The following is a 14,638-nucleotide window of genomic DNA, read 5'->3' as shown; positions in this document are numbered from 1 at the left end:
ATATTCCCAGTTACCTGACGGCTCTGAGTCCTCCTCCTCTGAGTCACTCCAGTGCCTCTCTTGTGCAACAGACTGTTTAAGCAGCTGATATGCTTTGGTCTCTACAGAAAAGTAAGACAGAAAAAAAAATACTAAATTCAAAAGCAGCTAGTCAAATATTTGCTAAAGACCTCGCTTCCAACTTTCCAGAGGTCTGATGTTTGATGAACCAACAGCAGCTCATTATGGCCTCTGATGAGCAAAGACAGAAGATGAAAACAGAGTGAGTGAGCACTAAACTATTGATCTCATCCAGACGCACACAGACAGACTACCGTCTCCGGGAAAAAGAACCTGCTGGCATTTGTGTTGCCGCACCATTTTATAGGATTCTTTCTTTCATAATCTATAAACTTTCAAATTTGAGATCTTTAACCAGTAAGCATTCAAGCTTAAAATACTTTTTGAAAAGGACCAAAAGAAAAGAAAAAAATAGCCATGTAAAAGAAATGTGAGATTTAAATAATGAATTTTGTTGACAGCAAGCAAAAATAATAAAAAAAAAAATAATACAAAAATTGCAAAGTGATTAAGTCCCTAAAGCTTAAAATATGCTGAAACACCTCATTATCCTGATATTTATCATATGGCTGCAACAAACTTGTTCTTTTTGCTTGTATTTCCTGCTATAATGATGGCAAAAATCAGGCATCGGTATTATGTACAAAGAGCATCTAAAGAATTCCTTTTCGTTTGCCATATCCATAAAATGTGATTGTGCTCAATGGTTTACCGATATGGACAGATATAAGGCCGATGTTTGGATGATGCTTCCACTGGTCATTGCAAAGTGATGTAATTTGAAAGGCAACAGAACTTAACAAAGTCTCTTCATTAGCCACCTGTAAACAGCAACCAGGGACCGCAGAGGCTGATTACTTCTGCCATAATGCCTTTGATTAGTTGCAGTGAGAAGCTGGACTTCTCACTATGTGGTGCTCTCTGGCTAGCCCTGTGCATGAAAGGCACATTTTGAAATCAGATAGCCAAGTGGAATAATGGATAGTTTTACATTTCTGAGCTGGTGCTGATACTCGCGACCCAAGGCTTTTAAAAGGATGCGTCGACATCCAGTCTTTTCAAGTCTGCCTCTGGCTGGCATTGTTTAGCAGATAATGAGAACCAATGACAGATCTTGCCTGGCACCCCCAACCCAGCTGAGGGACAATTAAACCTGTGCATTATACGCTCTGAGAATCTCATTTTCACCCATACCTAGGGAAGAAGAAAAGAGACGGGTTTGTTTTCTCTGGCGAAAATTAGAGGAACTGTTCCACACTTCAGGTGGGACTCTGACCTCTGATTCACCTTGATCATTCTTTTCACAGCTATCCTGTCGGGCAAAAAAGGGATCCCCATTATCTACTGCGTTAGGAGAAAGACAAAACGGGCACAGAAGAACTCCCAAATGGGCGATTCTTCGATCTGCCATTTTACCTCTAATAGGAATACTTTCCACTGGGCTTTGGTCGGCACTGTCCTCTTCAGCAGTTTGAATTCCTGAAACAAAGAAAAGAGAAGGAAAGCATAGCTCAGAGAGATGTGGGAGAGTCAGACAGAGGAGAAAGGAGGACAAAAAGAGCAGGACTGAACAGCAGGACTGATTGAGACAGGCTGGCTGGCTTTGGCAGAAATCAGATTTGGGCAAATGTGTATTCTCGTGAGGTCACAGAGCTCTGGCATCCTGCGACTATTCATGATCCCCTCTCCCTCAAACAGACTGAGTCACTGAGCTGATGTTTCCTTGCTTTGGCATGGAAAATGAGTCATCAATGTGGTTTGGCAGGCTATGTCCCTTTACTGTTTCTCTCATTGAGGAGGTTTACATGAGCAATTATAATCAAACAACCGCAGGTTTTTGCATTGTCTAGCTACAGTCCTCATCTCTCTGTATAATATATATGGCACCATGTGCAACTGAATCTGTGAAGAAAGGACAGCAGCTGAGAAAGTGACGTGGATGTTTTCCGGTTGACCTTAGCGTGATAGTAGCACGTTGAAGAATTCAGCTACAGCAGACCCACACAACTGTCACAACTACATGCACAAGTTTACAACCAATTGCATTTCTTGCATTCTTTAAGAGTTGATTTTGGTGCAGATCAGATGTACATTATCGGTTGTGCTTGTGTCCGAAGGCAGAAGATGACACAATTTACTCCTGGACAGTTCTAACTACACTGTTGGCCAAAAGTTTGGAATAATGTACAGATTTTGCTCTTATGGAAAGAAACTGGTACTTTTATTCACCAAAGTGGCATTAAACTGATCACAATGTATAGTCAGGACATTAATAGCATGGAAAATTACTATTACAATTTGAAAAAAAATTCAGAACTTAAACTACTTCAAAGAGTTCTCATCAAAAAAATCCTCCACATACAGCAATGACAGCTTTGCAGATCCTTGGCATTCTAGCTGTCAATTTGTCCAGATACTCAGGTGACATTTCACCCCACGCTTCCTGCAGCACTTGCCATAGATGTGGCTGTCTTGTCGGGCACTTCTCATGCACCTTACAGTCTAGCTGATACCACAAAAGCTCAATGGGGTTAAGATCCAAAACACTCTTTTCCAATTATCTGTTGTCCAATGTCCGTGTTTCTTTGCCCACTCTAACATTTTCTTTTTGTTTTTCTGTTTCAAAAGTGGAATTTTCTTTGCAATTCTTCCCATAAATGCAATTCTTCTACTCTTTACTGTTGTACATGAAACTGGTGTTGAGCAGGTAGAATTCAATGAAGCTGTCAGCTGAGGACATGTGAGGCATCTATTTCTCAAACTAGAGGCTCAGATGTACTTATCCTCTTGTTTAGTAGTACATCTGGCCATCCACATCTCTTTCTGCCCTTGTTAGCACCAATTGTCTTTTGTCTTTGAAGACTGTAGTGTACACCTTTGTAGGAAATCTTCCGTCTTTTGGCAATTTCAAGCATTGTATAGCCTTCATTCCTCAAAACAATGACTGACTGATGAGTTTCTAGAGAAAGCTATTTTGTTTTTACAATTTTTGACATGCCAGTCTATTCCATACTGTGGCAACTCAAAAACAAACACAAAGACAATGTTAAGCTTCATTTAACGAACCAAATAGCTTTAACCTGTGTTTGATATAATGAAAAGAGATTTTTTAGTACCAAATTAGCAATTTAGCATGATTACGCAAGGATAAGGTGTTGGAGTGATGGCTGCTGGAAATGGGGCCTGTCTAGATTTTATAAAAAATGACTTTTTTCAAATAGTGATGGTGCTGTTTTTTACATCAGTAATGTCCTGACTATACTTTGTGATTAGTTGAATGTCACTTTGGTGAATTAAAATACAAATTTCCTTCCAAAACAGCAAATTCTGTACATTATTCCAAGCTTTTGGCTGCCAGTGTATATGCAATCTACTTGCTTCAGTTTCATCCTTATATATACTGTGTAAAGCGTAATAATAACATTCAGACTGAGGAGAGATGTCGTGAATAAATAGACAGTTAAGAAAATATATAGTTTGTCTATATTTTCCTTGCAATCACTGGTATTTCTTGTCCAAATACATAGGCAGCTCTACAGTATATCTGTACCTGTCATTTGCTTCAGGCTGCATATTCAATAATAATCATGCTTTAGAATCCACATGAGATCAGTAAAAGAAGTTTATGATTATCGAAAGAAATATATTTTCAGTAGATAATGTGTAATTTGTAATGTTTACATACTGCATTTATGTCACTAATGCTAACACTTAGCATGCTAACCCTGGACATAGTATGCATGTTACTCTCATTTATTGTATTTTATGATGGAATGTGTAAAAAAGGCCTACGTAAGATCATGAAAAAGTTTTTTTTTTTAACTTGTTTTATTAAAGACATTTATTGCTACTGCAAAGATTGGTGTTGGGTGAGATGAATAGTAATTAGAGGCACATCAATGTGTCACAGGTCTGAATGGTTTACAGATAGCTGATTCATCCAAAAATGACAATTCTAGATTTCACCATGTGTCCCTGTTACAAACAAGAAAAATCCGCCTCTGAAGTGCACTTCAAAGGGAAAACAATGTAGCCATGCTGTAAGATCACTTCAAATAGAATTTCCAATAAAAATGACTTAAAGTTAAGTTCTGAACAAACTTTATGTTTGAGCCCCGCACATTTCAGCCCTCCAAAGCTCTCACAGTGGATAGCAAAGTCTGCAAAGGGAATACGGCATAGGGATGATCACTTCTGAAAGAAACGCTGTGTTGTTATTGCTCTTCTTTTATGCTGCACTCGACTTCTGGGTGAAATACATGTTGTGCCTGTCACCTCTATTTTTCAGAGCATGTGCATAATACAAAGGCCTATTGTAGACCAACTGAAGTATATACATGCTTGACAGAACTGATCTACAACTCCATTATCTAGGTCCGTTAGATTGTTTTCGGTCTGTCTAAAGCGTATACATCACATTTTAAAAAGACAAATTATTGCTTTAGTCAACAGAAATCAGATTTTAAAGTGCATGCAAACGCACTCATTGATCTGTTCTGCATGGCTGAGTATGGCTCTTAATACCAATAGGTATTTAAACTCTTCTATATTACATGGACTACAAATCAATCATTTCAAATTGGATGAACAGATATTTGCAAGAAATATAATTTTCAAATAAAAACAAGCATTTCAACCTTGTGTTTGAACGGTTTGAGGATGTTTCTTAGAAGGCCTGGCAGGCTTGATTTCCACATTGTCATCCAGAAGTGAGGGCAAGCTGCATGACGACGACTGTTCACTATCTGAAGGTTGATGGATGGCAGATTCATAAGTCAGAAGCCTCTTCAACAGCTCTCCTGCCTGTAAGACAAAGAGACGACTTTCTTCAGTCAAATTAAAAAAAAAATGTAATGCTGATTTTTTGTTCATAGGAGACTATTTGATTGGAAGAAACTAAAAGGGAAGGACAATCACTCCATGATTTTCAGTAATATGGTTTCATTTGGATTGGCTCACCCTTTCATCTCTTTAAAAAACAAGATTAGGAAGATGATACCACAAGTCATGCAATTGCTTTAAACTTAAGAAAAAAGAAAAAAAAAACATATAAAGTCTCTGTATCCATCTTTGTATTCAAAGCCCCGCTCTCAACTCCATTCATTCTTACATTCATCAATATTACAAAGTGTTAATATTACTGAAGTTGGTAGATCAGCAAGATATAAAAACCCAGACACTTCAAATAGGCAATTAGATTTTCAGAGGTTATTTACAAGTCAGATCCTGTGAGATTAGAATTCACTTTCTCTATAAGAAGCTCAATACAAATGGGTGGACAAAATAAAATAAATACACAACTAACAAAGCAAGCCAAATATAATTGTAGATGCATGGATTAGAAAAACAAACTGCTACATAATTATTTGACACATTAAATGGCATAATGAGAAGGAGACGCCACAGGTCAAATACTACTTTACCATAGCTAATTCTTCAACTTTGGACACCTTCATGTAGCAGGGGTTGATTTTAATTAAAAGAACAGATTTTATATTTTTTGTTATATGAAGGTGACATATAACAAAAAATATGTGACCTTCATATAACATTACATGCCCAACCAGATACAGGAATATATTGGATCACTGCTATACAACATTAAAGGATGCATATCGCTCTGTCTCACGTGCAGCTTTGGGAATCTCTGATCACTGTCTGGTTCTCCTTCTCCCGATCTACAGGCAGGAATTAAAATCAACAAAGCCAGTTGTAAGGACTGCAAGGAGATGGACTAATGAAGCAGAGCTGGAACTACAAGCCTGCTTTGACTGCACTGATTGGAGTGTTTTTGAGGCTGCAGCTACAGACCTGGACGAGCTCACAGATACTGTTACATCATACATAAGTTTCTGTGAGGATATGTGCATCCCTACTAGGACATTTTTATCATTCAACAATGATAAACCATGGTTCACAGAAAACTCAGACAGCTTCGTCATGCCAAAGAGGATGCTTACAGGGGTGGGGATAGAGTCTTGTACAATCAGGCCAGGAACACACTGAATAGGGAAATCAGAGTGGTTAAAAGAAGCTACTCTGAGAAGCTGAAAAACAAGTTTTCAGCTAATGACCCTGCATCAGTGTGGAGTGGCCTGAAACAACTTTCTAATTACAGGACTCCTACCCCCAACCCTGTGGCGGACCAACGACTGGCTGACGACCTGAATGTGTTCTATTGCAGATTTGAAAGGCCCAATTTCACACTCCACATGCACTCGGACCTTCATTTCATACAACCATTAACACCTCCTGCAACCCCCCCTCCTCCCCCTCCTGCTACACAACCTGCACTCAAGATCTGTGAAGACGATGTGTGCCGTGTCTTTTGGAATCAAAGGTCAAGGAAGGCTCCAGGCCCAGATGGCATCTCACCAGCGTGCCTTCGTTCCTGTGCTAACCAACTGGCCCCCATCTTCACTCAGATCTTCAATAGATCACTGGAGCAGTGTGAAGTCCCATTCTGCTTCAAACGCTCAGTTTTTATCCCTGTCCCTAAGAAACCAAATCACAGGACTTAATGACTACAGACCTGTCGCCCTGACATCTGTGGTCATGAAGTCATTTGAGAGACTGGTGTTGGCCCACCTGAAGGACATCACTGGACCCTTTCTGGACCCCCTTCAATTTGCTTATCGAGCAAACAGGTCTGTGGATGATGCAGTCAACATGGGATTGCATCACGTCCTGCAACATCTGGACAGACCGGGGACATACACAAGGATCCTTTTTGTGGACTTCAGCTCGGCTTTCAACACAATCTTCCCAGATATACTCCGGACTAAGTTAAACCAACTCCCTGTTCCCACCTCTACCTGTCAGTGGATTACCAGCTTTCTGACGGACAGGCAGCAGCTTGTGAGGCAGGGAAAATTCACTTCCACCACTTGTACCATCAGCACTGGTGCCCCCCAAGGATGTGTGCTCTCCCCACTACTCTTTTCCCTGTACACCAATGACTGCACCACCAAGGACCCCTCTGTCAAGCTCCTGAAGTTTGCAGACGACACCACTGTCATCAGCCTCATCCGAGATGATGATGAGTCTGCATACAGTAAGGAGGTTGAACGGCTGGCTGTCTGGTGCATTCAAAACAACCTGGAGCTGAACACGCTCAAAACAGGAGATGATTGTGGACTTTAGGAGGAACACCCCAACATTGTCCCCCCTCACCATTCCAAACAGCACTGTGGCAGCAGTGGAGTCATTCAGGTTCCTGGGCACTACCATCTCACAGGACCTGAAGTGGGAGATACACATCGACTCCATTGTGAAAAAGGCCCAGCAGAGGTTGTACTTCCTTCGCCAGCTGAGGAAGTTCAACCTGCCACAGGTGCTGCTGAAACAGTCTACTCAGCAGTCATTGAGTCTGTCCTCTGCACTTCAATAACTGTCTGGTTTGGTGCAGCTACGAAATCAGACATCAGAAGACTACAAAGGGCAGTTCGGTCTGCTGAGAGGATTATTGGTTGCCCCCTGCCCCCCCTTCAAGAACTATACACTTCCAGAGTGAGGAAAAAGGCTATAAAAATCACTCTGGACCCCACTCACCCTGCCCACTACCTTTTTGAACTGTTGCCTTCTGGCCGGCGCTTCAGAGCTCTGAACACCAGAACCGTCAGACACAGGAACAGTTTTTTTCCCTCAGGCCATCCATCTAATGAACAATTAAATTGCCCCATTGAGCAATAATTATGTGCAATACACAGTTTAATTCCATTTATATTATACAACATATCCACTTCTGCCATTACTTACATTGCTCTGTACATAATATACTGTTTTTTGTTCTTTATATAACAGATTGTAATAGATTTGCACTACGTGTGTGTATGCGGGTATGTATGAAGGTGAGTGTATGTACGTATATGTATAATTATTTATATTGTATTCTTTTTTGTTTTAATTACCTATGTCTTGCTGCTGTTTTTGGTATTGTTTGTATTGTGGACACTGGAAGCTTCTGTCACCAAGACAAATTCCTTGTATGTGTAAGCATACTCGGCAATAAAGCTGATTCTGATTCTGATACTGACATTAAAACTGGCTTGGAAATTTTTTACCTGGCCTTCGTCATTTATTTTTGGTACTTTTATATACAGATTTCACTGTTTTAAACTTGCCCCAGACCCAGACTTTCAATGATAAACTATGAAAATCCATTTTAAAAATACAAATAATTACATGTTTAAAACATATAAATATAAACCATAAAAAATTTTGTTGTGAAAACTAAAAAGTATTTAAATCAATTGTACAAAACTTACAACAGTTGTGGCGTCATTTCCACCACACTAAAAAATGTCAGCCCTAATAAAGGTTTTCCAAATTGAGTGTACTTGTTTACCAAGTTAAAAACAAACTAAAACTAAAATGAAAACGAAATAAATAAAACATCAGTGTAGAGCATGAATGAGCTGAAATATGTGACAAATGATGTTTGATGAAAACAAAACTGAAAATTCAAGGTAATATCACTTGTAAGCCGACTATTTTTATTGGACGCCATTTCAAATCTCTGATTGTGGGAAAAGTCCTAAAATGTAATTTGGTTGTTTTTAGAATACATAAAATGCTAGCTAAGAAATTAACCTTCAAATTGGGCTATTTTATTTTAAGAACGTTAAAAAATATAAAATAATAATAATAATAATAATATAATACATCACTGACATTTTCACCACTGAATTCTATTACACACAATAAAGAATTTGAGCTGTGGAAGAAATCACACTGTGATGGGAATGAGTTTTAGAAAAAAAAAAAAAAAACGGAAATGATATAATGCTCCTTTGATGCATAGACATCTGGACATTGTAAATAGACAAATGAAAAAATGCAATGCAAAGCAAGGCAAGGCAAGCTTATTTATATAGCATATTTCATCTACAGTGGTAATTCAAAGTGATTTACATAGATATATAAAGAAAAAATAACATATATAAAAGTCCATTATAAAATCACTTAGGAACAAGAAATAAGAATAAAAAGACATAAAAATTTTACACCAAGTTTGGGGCACCCCTTTAGTGAAAAAACTGGACAGGTGCACCAGTGATTCAGAGGTCGATCATACAGTGTTATTAAAAAGGACACTTCCGTAACCTTTAACAACCACCTTCCTGTGGTCCTAAAGGTCCAAAATTCAATAAGCATATCTGCAATTATTTAGGTCCTATGCTATTGAGGGATTCATAAACTAGTAGACTAATATTACTTTAAAATCAATTCTAAATGTGAGTGAAAGCCAGTGTAAAGACCAGAGGACTGGCATGATATGCTCAGATTTTTCTGGTTCTAGTGAGAATGCTGGCAGCTGTATTCTGAAAGAGCTGGAGCTGTTTAATCGTCTATTTGGGAAGGCCAGTGAGAATCCAATTGCAGTAGTCCACCCTGATGGTAATTAACATGTGAACAAGTTTTTTAAAGCCTAGACTGGTTAAGAAATGGATTTAGTTATTGCTTTGACATGGCAACTGAAAATAAGGTCTAACTACAAAATGACACCAAGATTCCTTACTTTATTTTCTTGTCTTTAGACCCCTGGAGTCAAGGTGTTTGCTCATTTTGAGAATTTCATCTTTAATTCCAAATACAATGACCCCTGTTTTGTCTTTATTTAACTGAAGGAAGTTTCGGCACATGACCACATACAACTGTTTATTTATTCAATGCACAGGCACAGGCTGTCTAATGTACTGTAGCCACTTGGTGATAGGGCTAGGTAAATCTGGGTGTCATCTGCATACAGGGTTCTTACAGCTTTTAAAGAGTGAAATTCAAGCACATTTTAAACATTTTCAAGGTACCTTAATAATCTTTTTCAAGCACCTCGAAGCTGTCCAATTCCAAATTACCCTTACAATCATGCAATGATAACCATCCCCTGTGATTTAAAACATTGCCCAATCTATAAAAATGTAAGTTTGAAGAATTACTTTAAACCAACAGAGAGCTAAGGCTGGAATCCTTAATATGATTACAGTTGTAAACACTGGTTATCTATAGGGTGTGAATTACCATGGGGGAAAACAAATTCTGGTTGCTGTTGTTACTTATTCATAATCATGTGATATATCAAATAAGTTTTTTTTTTAGTCAATCATTCAAATAAAAGCAAAAATTCTACAACTGAAATTTGGTCCCCAGCTATTTGAATAAAGGCTATAAGAAGACTGCTTTGAAAATACAAGCTATTCAGTGACAATATATGAGAAGCATGTGGAACCTCACCTCTAAATATGCACATCTGCAGCAGAAATACATTTAGTGTGATGGGATTGTTTTCCCCAACATCATAATAAGACGTAACTGCAATTAGCAGACCGATTTCAAGAATAGTATGTTATTATTAAAGGTGCACTCAGTAATCCAATACACTTTTTGTCAAATTCTGCAAATATCTCCCAGTCTGCTAGCTGTACATTCTCTGGGTGGGCTGAAAAAAAATCTAGTATTTGTACATAGCCCTGGCTCTGTGAATGTGACAAAAACAAAGTGGTTCAGACCGATCCACACAACACCACTCCAGCCAATCAGCAACAGCGGGTGGTTCTTGCGTATGTACAGGATGGGGGGTGGATCAGAGCAAGAGGGAATTAATTAGAAGAGCGACCGCAAATCTGGCTGATACAAACTTTCTAAACTCCAAAGGAGAACAAATGGCTGAGAAATAGACCAAGAGAAAAAGGTCAGATGAATATAAACTAAAAAAGAACGATTATCAAGTCAAGTCAAGTGGTTTTTATTGTCGTTTCAACCATATACAGTTAGTACAGTACACAGCAAAACGAGACAACGTTCCTCCAGGACCATGGTGCTACATAAAAACAACAAAGGACCAACATAGGACCACATGAGACTACACAACGAAATAAAATACCTATATAAACTACCTATATATACCTATATAAAGTGCACGTGCAAACATGTGCAAAAAGTACAGGACAGTACAACAAATTACTGACAACGAACAGGACAATAGACAGTGCAGCGCCGACCAGTACTCAGTAGTGCAAAAAGATGACAGTTTCTAAAAATGTAAACATAACATACTATGAGATAATGTTCTATGCACATAGCAGTTATTGAGGTAGCGGACAGTTATAAAGTGACAGTAATTAAAGTGCAACTCAGGACACGTGTGTGTCAAACCAGTCTCTGAGTATTGAGAAGTCTGATGGCTTGGGGGAAGAAGCTGTTACACAGTCTGGCCGTGAGGGCCCAAATGCTTCGGTACCTCTTGCCAGACGGGAGGAGGATAAAGAGTTTGTGTGAGGGGTGTGTGGGGTCGTCCACAATGCTGGTTGCTTTGCGGATACAGTGTTTTTTGTAAATGTCTTTGATGGAGGGAAGAGAGACCCCAATGATCTTCTCAGCTGTCCTCACTATCCTCTGCAGGGCTTTGCGGTCCGAAACGGTGCAAGTCCCAAACCAGGCAGTGATGCAGCTGCTCAGGATGCTCTCAATAGTCCCTCTATAGAATGTAGTGAGGATGGGGGTTGGGAGATGTGCTTTCCTCAGCCTTCGAAGAAAGTAGAGACACTGCTGGGCTTTCTTGGTGATAGAGCTGGTGTTGAGGGACCAGGTGAGGTTCTCCGCCAGGTGAACACCAAGGAATTTGGTGCTCTTGACGATCTCCACAGAGGAGCCGTCGATGTTCAGCGGAGTGTGTTCACCTTGTGCTCTCCTAAAGTCAACAACCATCTCTTTTGTTTTGTCGACATTCAGGGACAGGTTGTTGGCTCTACACCAGTTCGTCAGCCGCTGCACCTCCTCTCTGTATGCTGACTCGTTGTTCTTGCTGATGAGACCCACCACGGTCGTGTCATCGGCGAACTTGATGATGTGATTCGAGCTGTGCATTGCTGCACAGTCGTGAGTCAGCAGAGTGAACAGCAGTGGACTGAGCACACAGCCCTGGGGGCCCCAGTGCTCAGTGTGGTGGTGGTGGAGATGCTGTTCCCGATCCGGACTGACTGAGGTCTCCCAGTCAGGAAGTCCAGGATCCAGTTGCAGAGGGAGGTGTCCAGGCCCAGCAGGTACAGCTTTCCAATCAGGTGCTGGGGAATGATTGTGTTGAATGCTGAGCTGAAATCTATGAACAGCATTCGAACGTATGAGTCCTTATTGTCTAGGTGGGTGAGGGCCAGATGGAGGGTTGTGGTGATGGCATCGTCCGTTGAACGGTTTGAACGATACGCAAACTGCAGTGGGTCTAGTGAGGGGGGCAGCTGGGTCTTAATCTGCCTCATGACGAGCCTCTCGAAGCATTCATGATGATGGGATTATGATTATGAGTTGAGGGCAAGGAGCCGCATCAACATCGGTGAGGCTTTTCAGCGGTGGAGAGACCTCCAAGAGGTAAAAGGCTTGAAGACTGATGCAGAAGTTGCTCATTTTCTTCTCGATAGGTGGGTAACATACATTTTGCTATGTTTAACAGAACCTAAATATGCTGTTGTTGTGATGGTAGATTTAGTAGCAGGTGTATATATATATCCAGGCTGGGGCACACATTCAACAAGGCTTTAAAACATGTAATGCTGCTTATCAAACTAGGTATCTGCAAGTTTAAAATATAAATATAAATAAAAATAAGTTTTAAAGTCATGTTTTCCACTTAATGAGTTCATGGAAGAACAATATTCATACATTTGTGTTTATCATATTAAAATGGGTAAAACCAACATATCAATACATAGCCGATGTATAAACAACAATATTTACCTACAAATTAAACTATTTATTTAATTTTAAGTGATTTCATAAGCAAACTGTAATAATATATTGTAGTAATTTTTATTAAATGATAATTATTGAATATGTTAATTTTATTGCAGTACAACAGTATTATTTCGGTCGTAATTTCATTACATTCACAAAGCATTTGTCCTATCAAACCCTAAGTAATAGAGTGAAAAATGCATATAAAGTAATAATCAGCCATTGTACTTGTGATTTGTGTGAAAGTGAATAAAACACAAAATTGTTGTAGTGCCTTTAGTGTTAATTTCACCAGGAAACTGTGGCAAAATATAGAACGCATCATATAATACTCAGTTTGCAAAAATTTTGTCAGAGTAACATTCATTCTATGAGACTAGGTTGAATATTTTGCCTGAATCAGTATTTTGGCAAATATCATAAAGTGAGAAATCCACAGATGTCCACAGTCCTAAAAACACCCAGCTGTAGATGAACACTTCACAGGCTAAATGCCATAAAATACAACTTTAACAATAGCAGCACCTCTATGACCTAATTTAAACAAAGTAGTGAGCTTTATAAAGCTGGAATTTATGGTAAAGTGGGGTACCACTAGGACAGAGCATGTGTGGCAGCGGGGGCATGGTCAAGCGCCCGTCCGGGAGAGGAAAGCGGTAAGGGCGCTTACACCTGAGCTAAATTATGCCTAACACCTGTCTCTAATTCCAGTGAGCACGAGGAGAGTGGCATAAAAGCAGACACAGAGCCTCCAGTCAGGGAGAGAGATGACAAGCAAACTCAAGTGTTTGACATTGTATTGTGTGTGATAAGTAATACTGTGAGAAACAAAGGGAATTAAAAAGCTTACCTTGTGGCGAAGACCTGTTTCCTGTCCTCCTTCCTGTGAGAAGTGTTACACTGGTGCCGAAACCCGGGACGTTAAAGGAAGCATGGAAAGTGGTCGCCCCATAGAGTCCTCCCAGCTGGCAGAAGTCCTCCAGTCCCTCGCGACGCTGCATCAAGGCCACCAGCAATCCCTGCTTGAGCTCCGGCAGGACCAAGATCGCCGGTTTTTCGAAATCATGCGGGCTCAGGCAGAGGACCGGCTCACCATCTGGAGCCTCCTCAGCCAGGAGGAGGCGTCGCCCACAACCGCGACCCCGGACACCCGCGCTACGCTGCCCCCCCATGCTACAGAAGATGGGGGCAGCAGATGATCCTGAGGCCTTCCTCGATTTGTTCGAGAGCTCAGCAGAAATCTGGGGCTGGCCCCGCGAACAGTGGGCAGCCCGCCTGATTCCCCTCCTGTCCGGGGAAGCTCAACTTGCAGCACAGCAGCTGCCGGCGACGAACCTCCTGGCCTACACCGATCTGAAGAGGTCTATTCTGCAGCGGGTCGGTCGGAGCCCGGAAGAGAATTGCCAGCTCTTCCGGGGCATGAAACTAGGAATGTCTGATCGCCCGTTCGCGTTCGCTCAACGGCTCCGGGACGCCTGTCGGAGGTGGCTGCTCGCGGGGGACCGTGACGTCGAGGGAGTAATCGACCAGGTGGTACTGGAACAGTTCGTTCAACGGCTGCCTCGGAAGACGGCGGGGTGGGTCCAGTGCCATCGCCCGGCATCGCTGGAAGAAGCTGTTCGGCTGGCGGAGGACCACTTGGCGGCGATCCCGAGGGCGGACGAGCCCTCTTCTTCTTCTCTCTCTCTTTCCCCTTCCCTTGTGTCTGCCCCTGCCCTCACCCCTCCCCTATGTTCTCTCATTCTGTTCTCTCCCCAGGGCCCGTTCCTGCCCCGCACAGGCATGGAGGGTTCCAGAGACCAGCTTCACGGCCTTGGGAGAATATACCCTCCCATTCCCCGTCATTCAGCCG

The 14,638-nt window shown here is 41.0% G+C and overlaps 1 protein-coding gene across 6 annotated transcripts in view; it reads right to left on the bottom strand.

The window, feature by feature from the left end:
* kiz (kizuna centrosomal protein) overlaps nucleotides 1–14,638 on the bottom strand; it is a 93,534-nt gene that overhangs the window by 24,685 nt on the left and 54,211 nt on the right. For 3 of the 6 annotated variants that reach the window (XM_052153245.1, XM_052153244.1, XM_052153248.1), the window contains 3 exons: nucleotides 4,698–4,863; nucleotides 1,255–1,539; nucleotides 15–101 (listed from right to left, as the gene is read on the bottom strand). In XM_052153245.1, coding sequence (XP_052009205.1) covers nucleotides 15–101; nucleotides 1,255–1,539; nucleotides 4,698–4,863 — 538 coding nt within the window. Of the gene's footprint in view, nucleotides 1–14; nucleotides 102–1,254; nucleotides 1,540–4,697; nucleotides 4,864–14,638 lie in introns of those variants that run through there. The other 3 variants (XM_052153247.1, XM_052153246.1, XM_052153249.1) reach the window with 2 other exon arrangements.

Source organism: Xyrauchen texanus, chromosome 22 (assembly GCF_025860055.1).
Source record: "Xyrauchen texanus isolate HMW12.3.18 chromosome 22, RBS_HiC_50CHRs, whole genome shotgun sequence".
NCBI classification, from domain to species: Eukaryota; Metazoa; Chordata; class Actinopteri; order Cypriniformes; family Catostomidae; genus Xyrauchen; species Xyrauchen texanus.
This window is presented reverse-complemented; position numbering and strand designations above follow the sequence as displayed.